The sequence below is a fragment of the Labrus bergylta genome, chromosome 13 (assembly GCF_963930695.1).
Source record: "Labrus bergylta chromosome 13, fLabBer1.1, whole genome shotgun sequence".
Taxonomy (NCBI): domain Eukaryota; kingdom Metazoa; phylum Chordata; class Actinopteri; order Labriformes; family Labridae; genus Labrus; species Labrus bergylta.
The window spans coordinates 27422688-27440775 of NC_089207.1; the positions used below are offsets into that span (position 1 = coordinate 27422688).

The window sequence follows — 18088 nt, forward strand, 5'->3', positions numbered from 1 at the left end:
TTTGTGTAAATGGTGTGTCCTTTATAGCTGCACTGTTTTTTTTTTTTTAGAGTTGCTTTAAGGTGAAGTTATCAAAACCAGAGGTCATGTAATCTTGTTTTGTGTATTACACAATTCCCATGCTGATGAAACATTGAGCCCCGCTGTAGTTCACAACATGGACCTTGACTCCTTAAGAAGACACACTGACTTCTCCTAACACAACTTCAACAGAAGCTCCCAGTGTTGTCAAAGGGAGGACTGTGGCTGCATTAAATTACTTCATTACCCTCCCTGATGAGGAAGACGTTACAAACTTTCATCTGAACACCTGTAGCCATGGTAGGTCTGCCTTTATTATTGTGCATTTTATAGATCTTGCATTCCTTTTAAATGACTTTGATGCTAGCTTGCTCACATGGCTAGTGTGTGGATATTAGCAAATCAGTTCAAAAATTAGCTAACTAACTATTTTGTTATTCAAATAGCAGAATGAGTTATGTTGCTACTTTGTGGTTTTGTGGGTCATATTAAAGGACCATTTCAGTAAAATAGGGTTTCGTGTTTCGGTGCACAAAGCAACATGTTTTGAAATAGTATGAGCGCCATTTTCAAGATTCAGTAAAACATCTAATGTAGGCTATTTGTGCAAAGGTTCAGCAGCTATCTACATCATTGACAAAATTTAGTTGTAAGTAGTTCAATAATATTTTAATATTCAGCACGTAGTTTAAACACTGCTCCAGTTTTGTATGTTAAACTATAAATTGAAAAGTAACTGGTTGATTTAATGTTTCATAAAACGGAGGTCTCGCATTTGGCTTTGTCATTACCACATTACCCCACTAGAGGGCGTCAAAGCTTGAAAATAGCTGCAAACTGCTTTTGTGGTAATTTAGGTAGATTTAGTCCTCAATCTGAGGGGACATGATTACTTTAGAGATCAAAACAATGCTGACGAATTTGTACGTGTTCATTGAAACATAATTGACAACAGAAGCAGTCAGACACACGTAGTTAAGTATGAGGAAGTGTAAAAAATGTTCTAAGTGAAGTAAAGTACATACCAACATTGTTACATTGGCTAATTAAAATCTAAACATTCCTTGCTTCTGTGTGAGGGATATTGGATTTACACTAAAACAAATCCATCTTGTGTTTTCTCTCAGGTGTCAACTGAGAATCTGACAACATATTTATTAGAGGTAAGTGGATTTCTCTTCTATTGCAAAAATATTTCCTTTATTTTTCTACATTGTTTAACCTGTCATTAATAATATGAGTAGAACATTTAGAAGAAGAAAAAGTTCAAAGCTGGTGATTGTGTGTTTCAGGTAATCCTCTCACACCTGGCCTTGTCCTGTGCTTTACTTCTGGCTACTCTTGCCTCCATCCGCTGGTTCATCAGAGACTCCTATAGGGTGGACGGCCTCGGGCGGAAGCATGTGTTGATCACAGGCTGCGACAGTGGCTTTGGGAACCTGCTGGCCAGACAGCTAGATGGAAAAGGTGTCAATGTCATCGCTGCGTGTCTCACAGATAAAGGTGCGACACATCTGGCTGCTGCAGCCTCCCCCAGGCTTCAGACCCTCCTGCTGGATGTTACGGACAGTGGGAGCATCGGGAGGGCGGTGGAGTTTGTGAGCAGAGAGGTCGGAGATCGAGGTGAGGCAGGATGGATGGTGGGGGGGCACACATGCTCACAGAGATAGGGGTGCCAGTCAGAGCGAGGCACTGGAGGAGATAAACAGCAAAACAAGCTGGAGCATAAAAAGTTGATCCTTACAGGGTTAAATCTTTTAAGATTTCTTATTGGATTTAGTGACCATGCTTGGTCCACTTGAGTTTGGTTAAGCGGAGGACATAAATATCACGAATGTACTTAACCTCCATAGTTATGTTGGATATTTGGACATTGCAAGTTTTTATATTTTACAATTTAAAGAGGACATATTATTCCCCTTCTCCACCTTTTCAAACAGTCCCCTGTGGTCTAAATGAAACATCTGTGCTGTGCTTTGGTCAAAATATAACATGAATCAAGCACCAGAGGAGGTTTGTGACCCTGTATAAACCAGCTCTCTCAGAATGCTCTGTTTTAGTGTGTGTGTCTCTTTAAATGCAACAACCCCCCCCCCCCCTTATTTTTCATAATATGTCCCCTTTAAGTTTAGCAGGGTTTGTGCTGGTGTCAATACAGATATAATAAAGAAAAGTGAAAACATAATAACATAGTAAGATGAGGTTGGTAAGGTTAGAATGAAAGAAGAGCGTTTTATGGAAGCTAGAGATGAAACTTTAGATAATTGTTTTTATTGATTAGTCATTGAGTCATTTTAATGAGGAAAAGGCAGACATCCTCTGGTTCAAGCTTGATATGCTTTACTTTATCAGACAGGAGGAAGTAAGACACCCATGTTTTTTGGATGGTTGGTGGGATATAATAGATTCTAGCTTGGAAATTCCAAAAAGAAATGATTAATTTCCCATTGAATTGTATCTGGGGTTCGTACCCAGAGGAAAGTCCAGAAAAACGAGTTAGCAAGAAAACTTTTTTGACATTCTTGAATCAAACACTGAAGAAGTCAGCGAGGACAAAAAAAAAAACAACCAAGTAAGGGCAACAAAAAAAAAATCCTTAGGAAATCGAAAGCAGCCACCAAACACACTGAAACCAAGGCTGGAGAGCTTGAACACACTAGTATGACAATGTGCAAGGTAGAGAGGAGGCAAGGTGACAGGAGTGGATATACAGGTCTGACAAATGAAGATGAGACACAGGTGTGCATAAATCAGAGCCGAAACTGAACTATGACAGGTAGTAAAACAAGATTGAGAAAGCACTATGATCATGAAGTTTTACAAGTGAACATGAAACAAACAGACTAAACAGAATATCACATGCATATCTAATCATTGTAATGTCTTAAAGCTACAGTATGTAACAATATTTGATAAAGATTTTGGTTTAAAAAACACATTCTGATCATTGTATGTCACTAACATTGTTAAAGGTGCACTACGTAGATTTGGTTGCGAAATTTGAAATTTGGAGAAGTGAAACAATTCTATTCTATATTTTCTGAACTGAATACACAAACTTTATTCAAAGGAAAAAAAGGATCACACTGTTTGGAGCTAAAGAGCTACCAAGAGAGTTACGGTTTCACTGTTGCAGGCACTCCTCCATAACTTCTCGTGTAGCATTTTATCATCAAACAGTTCCAGAGACCAGATTTCCCTCTGAGGACAGTTAGTTTGAGTATAGAGTTATGAACATAAACCACTGAATCTGTAAACTTCTCCAACTTTCACATTTCTCTACCCAAACTCCACAGTGCACCTTTAAGTTGATACTGTATGTGTCCTATGAGTAATTGTGTGTCTGTGAGCGCCCTGCTTTGTTTTAAGATTAAAAAACAAACAAACATCAGGTCATACTTTAACAACCAATCAGTGTTGGCTTGCATGTAATTAGCCAATGAAAGCTTCTCTGAGGAGTCTGTCTGTGTTGACAACTGTTGACCGCATTTCATAGGAGTGTTTACAGTACGAACTGCCACTTTCATTGAGAAAATAAAGGTCAGTTTTGGCAAAAGTGAAAACAACATTTGATTGCAGAACTAATCAAATACAAAAAAAAATCTAATCAAAAGTCACATACAAAAACTAATCCACAGAAGAGCTACGGCTCATGTTGTTTTGTTGATGAATTATAAGTAATAGAGCAGTGCAGTGTTATCAGTGAGCCGGACTACAAAGTGTGAACATCTGAAGTGTGCAGAAGTAATCTTGATACGACTAAAAAGTGTTTTTCCAGTTTATAGCCAGTCAAATGATGTAGTCTAAATGATCTAACTCGTTTTTATGAAGGGGATTAAGAGCAATTGCTGAGAAATGACTGGGATTAAAAGTTGACAACAGTATCCTCCTCCTCTGTCTCTGCAGGTCTGTGGGGTTTGGTAAATAATGCAGGCAGGTCCGTACCCATCGGCCCCACAGACTGGATGCAGATCGAGGATTTCACAAAGGTCTTGGATGTGAATCTGTTAGGAGTCATCGATGTGACCCTCCAGTTCCTGCCCCTGCTGAAAAAGGCTCAGGGCCGGGTGGTTAACGTGGCCAGCATCCTGGGCAGACTGTCTCTCATTGGTGGAGGATACTGTCCGTCCAAATGGGGAGTGGAGGCCTTCTCTGACTCCCTCAGGTACATAAAGGATTTATCAAACGGCCTTTAAAGATTAGGACATACTTTAAAGAGCTTAGTGAAACAAATAACACAACAAATAAAGTTTCTATGGAGTCAAGGAAAGTTTTCAGAGAGAGCAGTTTGGCTTCCAGACAGAAATCATAAATACATTTATGCCTACATCATTTCTGACTACAAATCCTCAGAACAGCTTTTGTAAATCTCTTTTCTGCCGCTTACCTGTTATAGTTATTTGCATGAAATCAGATATGTTCAGAGGGGATTTGGTTGCTCAATGTAAGAATTGATTGTGACTCAGACAAATTTGAAAATCTTTTGCCAAAATGATGGGAACAACTGGTTTATTCTTTTCCCGTGTATTTGAAAGGCTGATATGTGGAGTTATCTGCAAGCTTTTTAAATACTGCCGTGACCTCAAACTGCTTTAAAAAAAGATTTCCTTACAGATAGTTTAAAGAAAAAAACTATAGATATGTATACAACAACAATCCTATTTGCTTACCCAATCACGGCATATTACTTTTACTCACAATGGCTTTGCCATGCTTTGAATTTTCTGGTAAGAAATGTTTATTTGTCTCACCACTATTACCACCTCATGTTATGAGAATGTTTAGACAACTGTGTCTTATACCTGTTTTATTGTATGTCTTTACTTTCTGAAAATCGTTTGTAACTTCAATTTTCAATTTAATTTTGCTCTGAAGAAAAATTAAAAAAAGCTTTTTTAGTTTGCTAAACCAAACACAATGGTCTTTTTTTTTCTTCCCAGGAGGGACATGAAACAGTTTGGGGTCAAAGTGAGCATCATCGAGCCTGGTTTCTTTAAGACAGGTGTTACACAGCTGGATCTTATTGAAGCTGACCTGAGGAGGCTGTGGGCCCACCTCTCTCAGGACGTGAAAGACTCCTACGGGGCGAAATACTTTGATGACTGTGAGTGGAAACATCACATCCAGAAACAAATCAACCAAAGGAAATATTCTAAATGCCTCCGTTCTCCTTTTTGTTTGTCAACACTCAGATTTGAAATCCCAGGACTTCTCCATGGGCATCCTGTGCAGTCCAGACCTCTCTAAGGTGACCCGGTGTATGCAGCACGCACTGACCGCTCGATTCCCACGCATACGTTACAGCGCAGGCTGGGATGCCAAGTTTGTGTGGATTCCTCTGTCCTACCTGCCTTCATTTGTGTCCGACTTTGTTGTAAATGCGCTTCTCCCTTTACCTAAGGATGAAAGAAAAGTCAAGTAGGCACTGTAGGAGTCTGTATGATTCATGACAATAAAAAGAGTTTCAGACTGCGTTATAAAACAGGACATTTATTCATTCATCTTCAGCAGCAGCAATTTAAAACCATACGGGCAAGTTGTGGATGATCACCGATACAGTTTTCATTTGTCCTTATTATACAAAATAAATCATTCTGTGATAAATTTATAAAACATCTGTCTACCTCTGTATCCTTGGGTCTCGTGGTGCTAATCAACATAAACAAAAAATTCATTTCCATGTGACAAACATGGGCACATTCAAGTATTGCTCCAAACCATTTTGGCCAATATCCAATATCATTGCTCAAATGATCACGTTGATTCAAAAGTCACAAAGAGTGAGGAATATAGGGTAGAAATGATGAGTATATTTTAGCCGATAAGTCTGTTTGTACTGGAGCAGATATCAAAAAATGAATGGCAAAGGTTTTCGATCTAATAGTGTTTGTGTTGCCTTAAGTTTCCAGCCCTGAAATGAGGTATATAAACATCAAAGATGGAGTAAATACATCTTCAGTTTTGTTTCAGTGGCAATAAAAATATAACTAAATAACCTTTGATCATATCAGAACTGTACATTCAGAATGCGGCTCTTTTTTTATGTCGGTTATTGTGTGTAGGCTCAATTTCAACGATATTTTCTGAGAAAATCTTACTGTTCAAATTTACAAATATACAACTTATTAACATTTCTACCAGCAGCATCAGTGCAAAGATATACATATCGTACATCAGAATAAAGAAAACATTAACACACGAATTGGCATAAGAAATATCAGAAGGCATTTTTTTCTTCATTCTATAGAAATGTGTTTCTCTCTCCTACAACAATTTGAGTTTGTATACAGGCTGCATAAAAAAATAAATTCTGTGCAAAGCATGTTTTTTTCTTTCTTTCTTCCATTTCCCATCTCTTGAGAGGCGGGTTATACATCGCTGTCCTCTTTGACGAGGTTGGCTGTGTCTTTGAAACTGTCCTCGGTTGGTGAATAGGTGCCAGGACGATTTTTCTTCGGGGGCTTTGTTGGGGGCACAAACGGAGATGGCTCAGGGGCGGAGGGGTCCTCGCTGTCTACAGGCTTTTCATCCTTCATCTGCAAAACAATATATAGGTGAACCTTCTGTTTTGTGTCTTCATATTTGTCTTTTTATTGTTTAAACTGTGTCCAAACTTACCTCTGAATATGAAGGGTTTTCAAATGTGGTGCTTGGCTTTAACTTCCTCTTGAAAAAGCTCCACTTGGACTCCTGCAGACAAACAAACAATGATGCGGCATAACAGATGCATCCATTTTTTGAATGTTTCATGCAGGACATAAGAGACTCACCTGCACAGGTTTGGTGTTTACAGTAGACGTGTTGATGATGCCCTTGTTCTGATCTTCTCGATATGCCGGGTTCACAAAGTTGTTCTCCAACTGTTCACCACTCACATTTACAGTCACCTGTAGAAGGGCGGGGTTAACCTTTAACCTTTCACAAGAAACCACCACCAGGAACTTATTGGCCTAATTTATAACATCAATCTTAAAATGAGAGGCGTCAATCAAATACTCAGGCGATAACAGGAGCCATGCAACATTCATGACCTCTCTGCACATCAAGACGTCTTATTCACACAAATGTTTGGTTATTTTTCTGCAATGACAAAGGCTCTCCTGGCCAGTAAAACTCTGAACACTTTCTGTTGCATCCCTGAATATTATTCACATTATTCATCTTAAAACATGTTCATCGAAGTGGGTATCTAAATCCTGAAAACATCTCTTTTGCATTGTAAATTAAAGTCTTCCTCTTTTTTTGGAAGAAATCCAACTTCATAGCTGGCTTTAGATTTTAAGGAGTATAGTTGGCTATCTGACGATATTTGAAATAGATGTGTTCAAACTATAATTCTTTAATGCTTACAAACCTTTTATAAAAGGGAATTAACACAAATGTGTGACACTAGTAAACAAACCATTTCTGAATTCTAGAGCGTGTTTTTCATTTTATTAATTTAAAAAGATTTTAGTGTCAAAAGTAAGATAAAAAAAGAGAAGAAGCTGAAATTAAGATAGCAATCAGTCTATGTATGATACATTTTTCTCAATGATTTATTGTCAGCTACTGGACGTCTTAGTGTTTTTTTTTCATGTGTGTCATTTAAATAATTTTTAATATTTAAAAAGTTCCAAACTTTCACTCGAGCACTTGTTCATACCTGTGTGGCATGAATGACAGCAGGATCACTGGACACAGGAGCGGTAGCATATAACGGGTTCTCAAATGTGATTGGCTGCCTCCCAGCTTCAACAGCAAAATTTTCATCCTGTGTGGAAATTAAACACAGCTATTACTGTAAATAGGACACAGCCCACGTTTTAGATGAAAATAAAGGTATTAAAAGTTTATCTTATGCACTGGATTTTACAGTTTTCTTTCTGCTTTCTAAATACTGCTTACACAAGCAGTCCTAGAAGAAATACTTCAAAGAAAGTTGTCAATAATTACAACTGAGTACTTGTTTTTGAGTCACAAAATGCTGATAGTACACATTCAGGGAAAATATTTACTACTAATACACATCCTTGCGGCACTCACCATCTGCATGGCTGTGTCAATGAATGACACTCCAATACGTGACGGTCCAAGATCAACATTATCACCAGAGCGAAACGTCACCCCATTCCCTGTGTCAGCGAACTTCACCAGGCTGCTGAGGCTGGGCGAAAACAAAACAGTCCAGCTTGAACTTTGATCTCAATTCTTTTGTCATTGCTAGAAAATACTTTAAAAGTGTTCCAAAACTAAGATACCTGGGTAGTTTGGGCATGGAGGGGATGAAAGATCCTGTTCGTTTGTAGTTGAGGAAAACCCCGACAGCCAAAGCACCAGTAATCAGAATGATGATGACTGCCAGTAAAACAGCCACAGCTGAAGAAAAAACAGAGTTTACATATATGCATACAGGGCAGTCACCATAAGATGCTACTAATACAAATTCCTCCTGTTCAAAATGTTGCTGAGTAGTCAAATACTGTTCATGTGGTCCAGTAAACCACTGGAGACAGTGATCAGTAGATTATGACATGGTTATCTATTAGAGGAATGTTTAGTGCATTTGGCCAGCCTACATCTTTACAAATTGCTGAGATTACGTTTTTGTAAGTTGTTATTTTTTAAGCACTTTAAAGGAAGATAAGCATGAAGTGTGTCTTTATCATGTTTGGCCCGGATCTGCTAAAATAAAGCCAACGGATCAGGATTGTTCCTTTACAGCAGCTCCCACATGTTAGCTCTTGTGGAGGGAGAATTTATTTTTTTGTCATTATTTCCAGTTAAAGGAGAGATAATGCGGCTATTGTTAAGTGCCTTTAAGTTGTTCTCAAACTGTAAATAAAAATAGACAATTGCATTAAACAGTAATAAAAAATGAAAAATAAAATACCTGTTCCTGCTGGAGCACCTCTTGACTTTCCCACCTCACAGTAGCTGCCCACATAACCATAAGGACACCTGCAAGAAGTCATGACCGTCATAAAAAAACATGATGTGTATTTGAGAATGCCGCAAATATCAAATAAAAAATATCAAGTATGGAAGTAAATATTGTGATGGAGAGCCAGTTTATCACTGCTTGAATCGGCACCACCTAGACTCACTTGCACTTTGGCAGACCGCTTTCACCAGTGTAGCAGGTTCCACCATTCATGCATTTACATGCAGGGGGCATTGGAACAGGTGCCTCAATGGCTGCAGGAGCAAAAGCCAGGCAAACGCAAAATCAACAACAAGAACAAGAACAACAAAACAATGTCACACCACACAATCACAAAACAACACGGGAGCAGCCAGGCACGTGTGAAGAATGGATTTATGAATGCAAAATTAAATGCAGCCAACACACAGTGCAGGCAGCTGTAACGTCGACTCCGGCTTCTTTTTTACCTGCATCACATTTACTGGAGTCAAACTCGAATGCCGAGGAGCCTTGTGGACAGGCGCAGGTATACCCACCAGGCCGCAGGAGACAGAGGTGACTGCACACATTCTTACAAGGGTTGGGTACTGAGGAGAAAAGCGCAAAAAGGACTGTCAGATATTGTCACAGCAAAAAAGAGGAAAACTCCCTGAAATACACTTTATGATGTGAATAGCAAAATGACAACACATTTTATGATGTTTCCACATCACTCTCTTTCTGTGTTTCAAAATTGTTTCTTGAATGATTTTTTTTCCTCATGATTTAAATGCTCTTGTGTTTTATTCTTATTTTGTTTCACATTTTGTGTCATGTTGTTTAACTGTAAGCTGCTTGATATGTCTGTACTTCTTTGGAAGTTTATTGAAGGTTACATTTTCTTACAGTAGTTTGAAAAACAACATGTCGATTACTGTCCTCGTTTCTCTTTTGTTCCTTTTGGTTTATATTAGCTTCTATACTCAAAGATGCCTCTCGACATTATTATTTTCATCGACAGTGTAATGTGTAGATGGATAGCAGAGTGACATAACATTATGATTTAACATAATGCAATACACAAACACTTTCTGAACACTCCTCCTGACCTGATTGGTTGTGTCGGTGCTCCTGGTAAATGCGGACTTGAGTCAGCCAGGGGTTGATGGTTAGAACTTTGACTTTGTTTCCTTTCCCAAACTTGTTGGTCTTCCACACTTCACCTTTCTCCTTTGTTGTCCAGTACACGTGCCCCTCAAACACATCCAGACTGAATGGATGTCCAATGTCTGAAACAGAGAAAACACATTACTTTAAATGCCAATCATACTCTCATATCACCTCCACTTTTAAAATATAACAATTAATACATCAGTGACAGACATAATACTTTTTACTTCAATCTCAATATTCTGACCTCCAGATATGATGATCTTTCTCTCTGTGCCATCGGGCTTCATGGACTCGATGATGTTTTCCTTGGAGTCGCACCAGTAGATTCTATTCCCATTCAGGTAGTCCAGAGCCAGACCAGTAGGCCAGCCCAGATCCTCCTCCCTCACCAGGACCTCCCTGTGCTGACCGTCCATCCAAGCTGATTCTATTCGGGGTTTCCTGCCCCAGTCCGTCCAGTACATCATTCTGCCCACACAGAGTCATTCCAGAGTCAAAATATTTTACTCTTTTGAATGCACAAAAAAATAAAGGATGATCGTGACATATACATTTTTACATAATCACAACAGGTTCATACCCAAGAGATGGATTAACAACAATGGCTGCTGGCTGGTCGAGATCTGTGTGGATCAACCACTTCCTGTACCGCCCATCTAGTTTAGCCACTTCAACTCGATTGGTGCCCGAATCTGTCCAGTAAATGTGCCTAAAAAAAGATGACGAATATGTACTGAGCAGCGGAACAAAAAACAAAAGAGCAACTTCTGTAATGATCAAAGGTTTAATTACCCGCCAACCCAGTCCAAAGCAATGCCATCAGGATTAGCGATGTATCTCAGGTCCAGGTCCACCTCTTTCACTGGGTTGTTACCGTGGTCATTAAATGTAGTCATGTGGGCGCGTTTGATGGATCCAAACTGAGATCCTCGACCAAGGACTGTCCAGTAAACAATACCTACACAGCACAACACATGAAGGTTATCAAACCTTAGAGAAGCTGTTGTTAAGCCAAGACAAATAAAAAGCTTTCTGTCTTACTGAGTCCTTCTCCTTCTGGATCCCACAGGTAGTCCAGGGCTTGGATGTGCTCAGAGTTGTCCACATAGTCTGAATATTGCTCAGAGGACAGGTTGAAACGACGGATGCGAACATTGTCTGGCAAGAGTAGCACCGGTGGGTTTCCTATAAACACAAAAATGAGGTGTTGGGAATGCTATCAGAAATTTCAGTGCAGAGGGTTTTTCATTTGTGAGGAATTTCTTTCTGCTGTGTGCCAACGCTGAGCTCTCACCCTGGGCGGCACATTCTGTCCCATGTGGCTCTCCAAATGAGAGGAAGCCCTCAGCGCAAAAACACTCGTAGCTGCCCTTTGTGTTCTTGCACTCCTGAGGACATGTGCCGTACACCTCGCACTCATTCACATCTATTTCCAGAGAGAGAGAACCATAATGAATGTGTAGACATACTTTTAAATGAATCCAGAACATGACCATAAAACTTATTGTTTACCTTCACAGGTGTGTTTTTCTGTCGGTCTGGGCTTGTAGCCCGGCCTGCATGAACAGAGGATACCTCCTGCTGTCAGGTCAGTACAGTTGTGTTCACAGATGTTGTCACTGCATGTGTGCCCACTGCCATGGTCTGAGAAGAACAAATACAGAAACACACTGAAAAGCAGACTTGACTTTGAAGGAAACTGTGAAGCACCTTCAGTATGTCCACTTCTATGCTGTATTAATGTAAGTACCCAAACAAGAAGAAGTAGAGATCATACCTGTATATAACTGTGTTTATAACTTGTGTTTGGGCTTTTGAGGTATGGAAATGTTTGGTATATTTGGGTTACTCAAACAATGTGCATGTGCAGTACATTTAGTATATCAGTCATTATCTAACACAGTGACCTTTCATTTGTCAATTCATCCTGACTCATTTTTCTCTTTGTTGTTACTCACGGCAACCGAGCTCATCTGACTGATCTCCACAGTCGTCATAATCATCACAGGCGTACTGCAGAGGAATGCATTGGCCGTTACTGCATTTGTATTCTTCGTCTGTGCAGGGTCCATGAGTCGGGCTTTGGCCTAAACGGAAAGAAGTATATCAACTCACTTCATTTTCATTCAACCCTCACTTACAATGACATGGAGTCTTTACAGAATCAATTAAAAAGACAGACAACAAAGCATTAAATGAACCAGAAGACAGATGGATACAAGGCCACTAAAATCAACAAACCAATTGATTTCTAAGAAACTTGGACAATTAAAAGGAATTATCAAACACAAGAGTGGAAGAAAAAGCCTAAAATGTACTTAAATAATGAAGTTATTAGTTCAAAAAAGACACAAGCAACTATCTATCATCCTTACAGTTTTCCTGTCTTTCATCAGAGCCATCACCACAGTCATCCACAGAGTTGCACAGCTCGTGGCTGTAGATGCAGCGGTTGTTGTCACAGCGGAAACGGAACGGAGTCTCACACTGGATTTCCACTGTGGACGAACAGGAACACATCCATGTACGAAAAAGTGAGACAATATTTGGCTTGTTAATTCTTGGCAGGACATTTTGCCGGGAATCTGGCAAGTGTTGTTGTGTGTGTTGATGTTCCTTCTTACAGCAGAGGTGAAGCTCCTCATCTGAATTATCCCCACAGTCATTGTCTCCGTCACATTTCCAGTGCGGCTGGATGCACACGTGGTTCTTGCACTCAAACAGGAAGGGGGTGCAGTATGTGCCATTGGGATAGCGGGTCGCTGAAAGTCAATCAGGCCAAGAATGACTGAACGTGTGATCAGAAGAAAAAGGAACACATTCATGCTTTTCTTTTCACTGATGTTAAAGCTCTCTAGTCGAGGTGGAGATCCATTGCCGGACACTTACGACATGATGTCTCATCGGTATAATCCAGACAGTCGGGGTTACCGTCACATTTGAAACGTTCAGCGATACAGTGTCCACTGGTGCACTGGAAGTAACCAGGATGACAAGTCCGCAGCTCTGCAAGAAATCCAAACCAGAACAAATGTAGCTTTAAGTCCTAGAAAAGTATTCTGCATTCATGGAGAAGAGAAAAGCTACAGTAAAGACACATTGAGCAAGTTGTTTAAAACACTTATCCCCAAGATGGTTTTATTTTTTCTACCTTCTTTTGTAACATCAAGTGATGCTTAAAAAACACTGATCTGTCTTGAATTCTATAAGCACTTAAAGATAAATAAGAGAGCAGGCCGGTGAATAAACTATATTTGAATGGATGGCCTATAGGTGGTCCTGTCTGTCTATTCTGAGCTTCAATACTTTTTTTCTAAGTTTTATTGCTCCTTTGTTTAGTGCAGCCCTCCGTTACTCACAAACAGCCAGCCAACAAAGACCCTCCACTCACCACAGTCCCTTTCATCCGAGTTGTCCTCACAGTCGTTGTCATGGTCACAGACCCAACGGTCAGGAATGCAGCGCAGATTATCACAGCGAAACTCGCTCTCTGTGCACGCGCGTGGAGCTAAGGAAAAACAGCATGAAGACAGAAATCAAACAATCAAGCAATTCTCCAAAACAGAGATGCATTGATCAGAGGGATGTCAAAAACTCCTTTTAGTCCTGAATTTGACTGTGAGTAAGTTTTAACCTGTTTACAGTTCTTAACATTTTCAAATGTTATTTATTATTTTCATGCATACTGCGGCATTAAACCTCCAGCAACCACACTAAAACAGCAGCATGTGCAGCTGTTCCTCTGCAGTGAGCTCATGCAGCAACTAGTGGAGAGGTAGCACTATGATTTAACTCTAGGCCCTCGTCCTCCTTTGAGAAGCTACATTATCGCTATTAACTGGCATGTTCTCAGACGTGTTAAATTCTTCAGGGCAAAGGGTGACAGACTCCTTCACTCCCTCGTGCTGAAATGCCGAGGACAGCCTGTTTCTTTAGCAGTTGATAAGACTACCTTTCTCAGCGCTCCAACGACGGGTGAAGTGTTGAGCTTCAAACAAAACCAGCCTGCTGTTTGATAAAATCATGGCAGATTGACTCTTTGCCATCAACACCCCTTTCTCATTTGGACAATCCACAGGAGCTGAGCTAAATCTCCCACTAAACCCACTTAAAAGACACCTACATGATATCAAAACAATGTACCTCCATTTTCAGTCCCCTAAGTACTCAAAGCAAACGCTCCAGCTGAGCTTAATGTTGCACTCACTGCAGCTGCGTTCATCAGAGTTGTCCCCGCAATCGTCGTCCCCGTCACAGCTCCATCTCAGTGGGATGCAGCGGTGGTTGTCACAGCGGAAGTCTCCACTAGGATCACAGGTTAGTTCATCTGGGAGAAAAAGATGCAGGTTAATAAAGCTTTTCTTTATCTAATAACACCACTTAGTCTATCTTTTACTCTCGCTGTGCCAAATAGTGTCTTTAAAAAAAACTCTATTTGAGGATTGTTTTTATACTAAACTGCACCTAAAGGATCTCTAGACTTGGTGCATGAATAATTGATGAAAACTCTGTTGGTGTTTGTTTTGTTGTTATTTTACCTTTGAGGGATAATAATATGTGTCTCTATAAAAACGTGCAATACTGTATTTGCAAAGTATGCATATGCTTGTACTAAAGAAATTAAGTCTGATTTTCAGCAGTTTAAATATAACATTATGTTACCTGAGTTATTTGAACCAAAATTAAATTAGGAGCATATGAAATAATTGTCCTCAGTATTACAGGCAGCATAGATGTCTGCTATGTAGATATGGCAACACTTATAAATCACATTAAATGTCTTATGCCTGTTTATAAGCTCCACTTGGCTAACACAGAACATTTAACACGAGAGCTGGATTACTTGCAGGGCTTGCATAATGTATAAAGTTAAATGGTGTACACTAATTGTCATCCCAATTGAACAAATATACACCTGTTTCATAAGCTTTGAATGACATGACATAAGAGGAAAGCCTGATGAAACTGACTGGAAGTTTTTAGGCTTTAAGTAATAATGAAAATGTCAGTTTGAAATAAACAGCATCTTGTTTTTTAATTAAAGTAGTCATAAAGGGAGGAGAGCAGCCAGTGTGTTTCTGTAGAGGATAAGACTACAGGAGATGAGAAGCACAGACTGGAGAGGAGTGGAGGAGAGCCGCTCTGAGCCATCTCTACCACACAGTGCTGGGGGTCAAAGATAGCGCAGTGTGAGCCCTCCTAGCCCTCCACCTGGCCCATCTGCTACATTCTTACAGGAAGATTAGCACGGATCTCCCGTCCTGCGCGGGCATGGCACTAATGGAGAGAGGGCCTCCGATAAGAGATGGGAGGGCCGCGATGGGTGTGTTTGGATCGTAGCAAAGTACAAAGAGGCTTGTGTGAACCCTGCCCCCACGCAAGGACAGAGCAACAACACACACACACACATACACACACGTATATGTAGAGACATACCACTGGACAGCTCATAAATCTGTGGTGCTCTCAGGGAGAGGCAGATGGTGGGGGAGGGTGAGTGGTGAGACCCTCTCCATCAGCACCTCCCACTACCTCACTGGGTAATGTTCTAGAGGAGGCTGAGGTGTTAGCTAATTGCCCTTCAATCACTCCATGAACATATGAACGTAATCTTCTTTCCATGCTGTACATGTTTAAAATCTCTGGAATCATCTCACTATAGGATAATACATGTGATGTGATTAACCTGTAAAGCTCTAAAATAAGGGTTTATTATCTTGTGAAATGACATTCTTCAGGTCATTGCCACTAAGTAAAGAGGACTTAAGCTCTGCCACGTGGATGGTTGAAGCTCAACTCACCACAGCCCTGCTCATCACTGTTGTCTCTGCAGTCGTTTTGGCCATTGCAAACAGACCACAGTGGCACACAGCGATAGTTGGTCTTGCAGTCAAACTCTGTGTGGTTATCACATCGATATGCAGGTCCCACTGTGGAGAAAAACACCAGGTTTTCAATTAAACTAGAAAAAGATTTTTTAAACATCAAAATAAATTAGTTTTAAAATTTAACCTGATTCCAATTTCAATTAAAAAAAAAAACAACCCACAAGTTTTGTAAAAGAAAATAAAAGATAAAGAATCTAAACATACTGCACTCCTCTAATGGTTCGTCAGAGTTGTCTCCACAGTCATCATCCACATCACACTTCCAGTTCTGGGGGATGCAGCGTCCATTGCGACATTTGAACTGTCCGGGGCTGCAGGTCCTGGTGGAGCAGTGGGCGGGGTCCTCGTCAGACTGATCCCCACAGTCATCCTCACCGTCACACTGCCATGACTCAGGGATACAGCGCTTATTAGCACACTGCCACTGGCGGGTTTCACACTGGTGTGTAGCTAGATGGAAGGCAAATCAATCAGTTTACTGGAGCTAGTCTTAATGAAAAGTATGAATGCAGACACATTAAACAGGTTCAGAATAACGGAAAGAAGTTGAAGTAAATGCATTTAAAATGAGCCTCAAAAAATCAACTATATTTCGGAAGAAATTTCAAATGAGTCAACCAGAAGAACAAAACCCACCACACAGCACAGGATCTTCATCTGAGCCGTCATGGCAGTCCTGGTTGCTGTTGCACAGGAAGTGTGGACTGGTGCAGTTTCCATCATTGCACTGAAACTGGCCGAGCCTGCAGTGGCGAGCGGGGCAGGTGGAGGTCTCATCAGAACCATCTCTGCAGTCCCTCTGACCATCACATTTCCACCAAATGGGAATACATCTGTGGGAGCAGAGGTAGTTTAGCAACCACACTACAAAGTGTTTTCTCTTGGCCTACTTTCAACAATTTAAAGATCACAACATAAACTAAACAAACGTTATAAAAGAACTAAATTGTGAGTGGGCTTGAAAATCAAATGTGGGCCATGAAGCATCTAACATTTGAGCAATTATTTTACATAATAATGTTTATCTAAAACAGGATTTTTAGCATCTACTGACCACATCATTGCAACTAGTGAGTCCGAAATGTTGTGCCAACAGAGATTTTGTAACAACTGATGCATGAACTTATACCACAAACAGCAGGGGGCACTATCTCCCAATGGAAAGACTCTAACTGAACTGCATGGTCCAACGTTTTGAAAAGACATGTGATGGATCAAGTTAGTGAACAGCCTAAGTTAGAACTTTTTATTAGTTCATAGTTAATAAATACATTAAGCAATTCAAGGTTTTGAGCAGAAAAATCAATTTTATGGCAGAAAGATGAACAAAAAAAGACCAGTGGACTAATTCCTTTATAGTAGTCACACTAATGTATCCCTCTTAAACAATGATATAAGATGTTTACTAAGCTGCAGATATCATAAACTGATCTCACAAAGTGCCACAAGAAGAAATCTGAACAAACCTTTCATTGTTAGCACATCTGTACTGGGTGCTGGTGCACATAGGAAGGCATCGGCTCACACCTCCTATTTGGACGGTCAGGAAATGGTCGGGGCACTCACAGGTGTGTTCCCGTCCCCCATGACGGATGAGGCACAGGTGAGAGCAGCCTCCATTGTTCACAGCGCAAGGATTGTTTCCTGTCAGAGGAAGAGACACAGACAGCATTCTCAGATACTCGACAGGTATTGTTCCGCTCGTGGTTGAGAATTATATTTAAAATGGCTTTCAATGGATATGTGTCGAGTTAAAGAAAATAGCTGCTTTGAAGACAAAAGTTTAATGACCAACAGGTTTTGAACACAACACTCACCAATAGGCTGTCTGTAAGGATGGCACACGTGAATGTCAAATGGCCTGTGGGTGGTGTTAACTAGGAGCTCACGACCAGAGCCGTCATATTTGTTGCCTTTCTCCACTGAGCGTGTGTTCCAGTCAGTCCAGTATACAGTGTCTTCAAACACGGTCAGGGCGAAAGGATGAGGCAGCGTTCCATCGTACACTGTGTGTCTGTGGTGACCGTCTAAGTCTGAGTATCTGAAAAAGAAATACAAGTCAAAGTCTATCTGTTTTTACAAGAAGAAGAACCAGCATGCTGACTTTGAGACAAATGTGCTT

General features: G+C 40.4%; 2 protein-coding genes across 2 annotated transcripts in view; one reads left to right on the top strand and one right to left on the bottom strand.

Annotated features, from left to right (window-relative positions):
- The first annotated feature begins 165 nt into the window (after nucleotides 1–165).
- Nucleotides 166–6343, top strand: rdh1 (retinol dehydrogenase 1). The gene is made up of 6 exons (XM_020644155.3): nucleotides 166–321; nucleotides 1149–1184; nucleotides 1314–1644; nucleotides 3928–4186; nucleotides 4962–5125; nucleotides 5214–6343. The coding sequence occupies exons 1-6, from the start codon at nucleotides 319–321 to the stop codon at nucleotides 5441–5443; spliced, it is 1023 nt and encodes a 340-aa protein (XP_020499811.1). The 5' UTR covers nucleotides 166–318; the 3' UTR covers nucleotides 5444–6343.
- A 34-nt stretch (nucleotides 6344–6377) lies between these two features.
- Nucleotides 6378–18088, bottom strand: part of lrp2a (low density lipoprotein receptor-related protein 2a) — a 45090-nt gene continuing 33379 nt past the window's right edge. Inside the window, exons 55-81 of the mRNA XM_029279402.2 lie at nucleotides 17784–18007; nucleotides 17433–17610; nucleotides 16603–16799; nucleotides 16171–16416; nucleotides 15880–16008; nucleotides 14286–14405; nucleotides 13470–13586; nucleotides 12968–13084; nucleotides 12703–12840; nucleotides 12454–12576; nucleotides 12037–12165; nucleotides 11591–11722; nucleotides 11373–11504; nucleotides 11120–11263; nucleotides 10871–11036; nucleotides 10659–10787; nucleotides 10323–10546; nucleotides 10015–10194; nucleotides 9394–9513; nucleotides 9108–9198; nucleotides 8894–8961; nucleotides 8262–8379; nucleotides 8047–8167; nucleotides 7667–7774; nucleotides 6792–6908; nucleotides 6640–6711; nucleotides 6378–6557 (exon numbers count right to left, since the gene is read on the bottom strand). Of these exons, the coding sequence (XP_029135235.2) occupies nucleotides 6390–6557; nucleotides 6640–6711; nucleotides 6792–6908; nucleotides 7667–7774; nucleotides 8047–8167; nucleotides 8262–8379; nucleotides 8894–8961; nucleotides 9108–9198; nucleotides 9394–9513; nucleotides 10015–10194; nucleotides 10323–10546; nucleotides 10659–10787; nucleotides 10871–11036; nucleotides 11120–11263; nucleotides 11373–11504; nucleotides 11591–11722; nucleotides 12037–12165; nucleotides 12454–12576; nucleotides 12703–12840; nucleotides 12968–13084; nucleotides 13470–13586; nucleotides 14286–14405; nucleotides 15880–16008; nucleotides 16171–16416; nucleotides 16603–16799; nucleotides 17433–17610; nucleotides 17784–18007 (3808 nt within the window). The 3' untranslated portion in view covers nucleotides 6378–6389. The remainder of the gene's footprint in view (nucleotides 6558–6639; nucleotides 6712–6791; nucleotides 6909–7666; nucleotides 7775–8046; nucleotides 8168–8261; nucleotides 8380–8893; nucleotides 8962–9107; nucleotides 9199–9393; nucleotides 9514–10014; nucleotides 10195–10322; nucleotides 10547–10658; nucleotides 10788–10870; nucleotides 11037–11119; nucleotides 11264–11372; nucleotides 11505–11590; nucleotides 11723–12036; nucleotides 12166–12453; nucleotides 12577–12702; nucleotides 12841–12967; nucleotides 13085–13469; nucleotides 13587–14285; nucleotides 14406–15879; nucleotides 16009–16170; nucleotides 16417–16602; nucleotides 16800–17432; nucleotides 17611–17783; nucleotides 18008–18088) is intronic.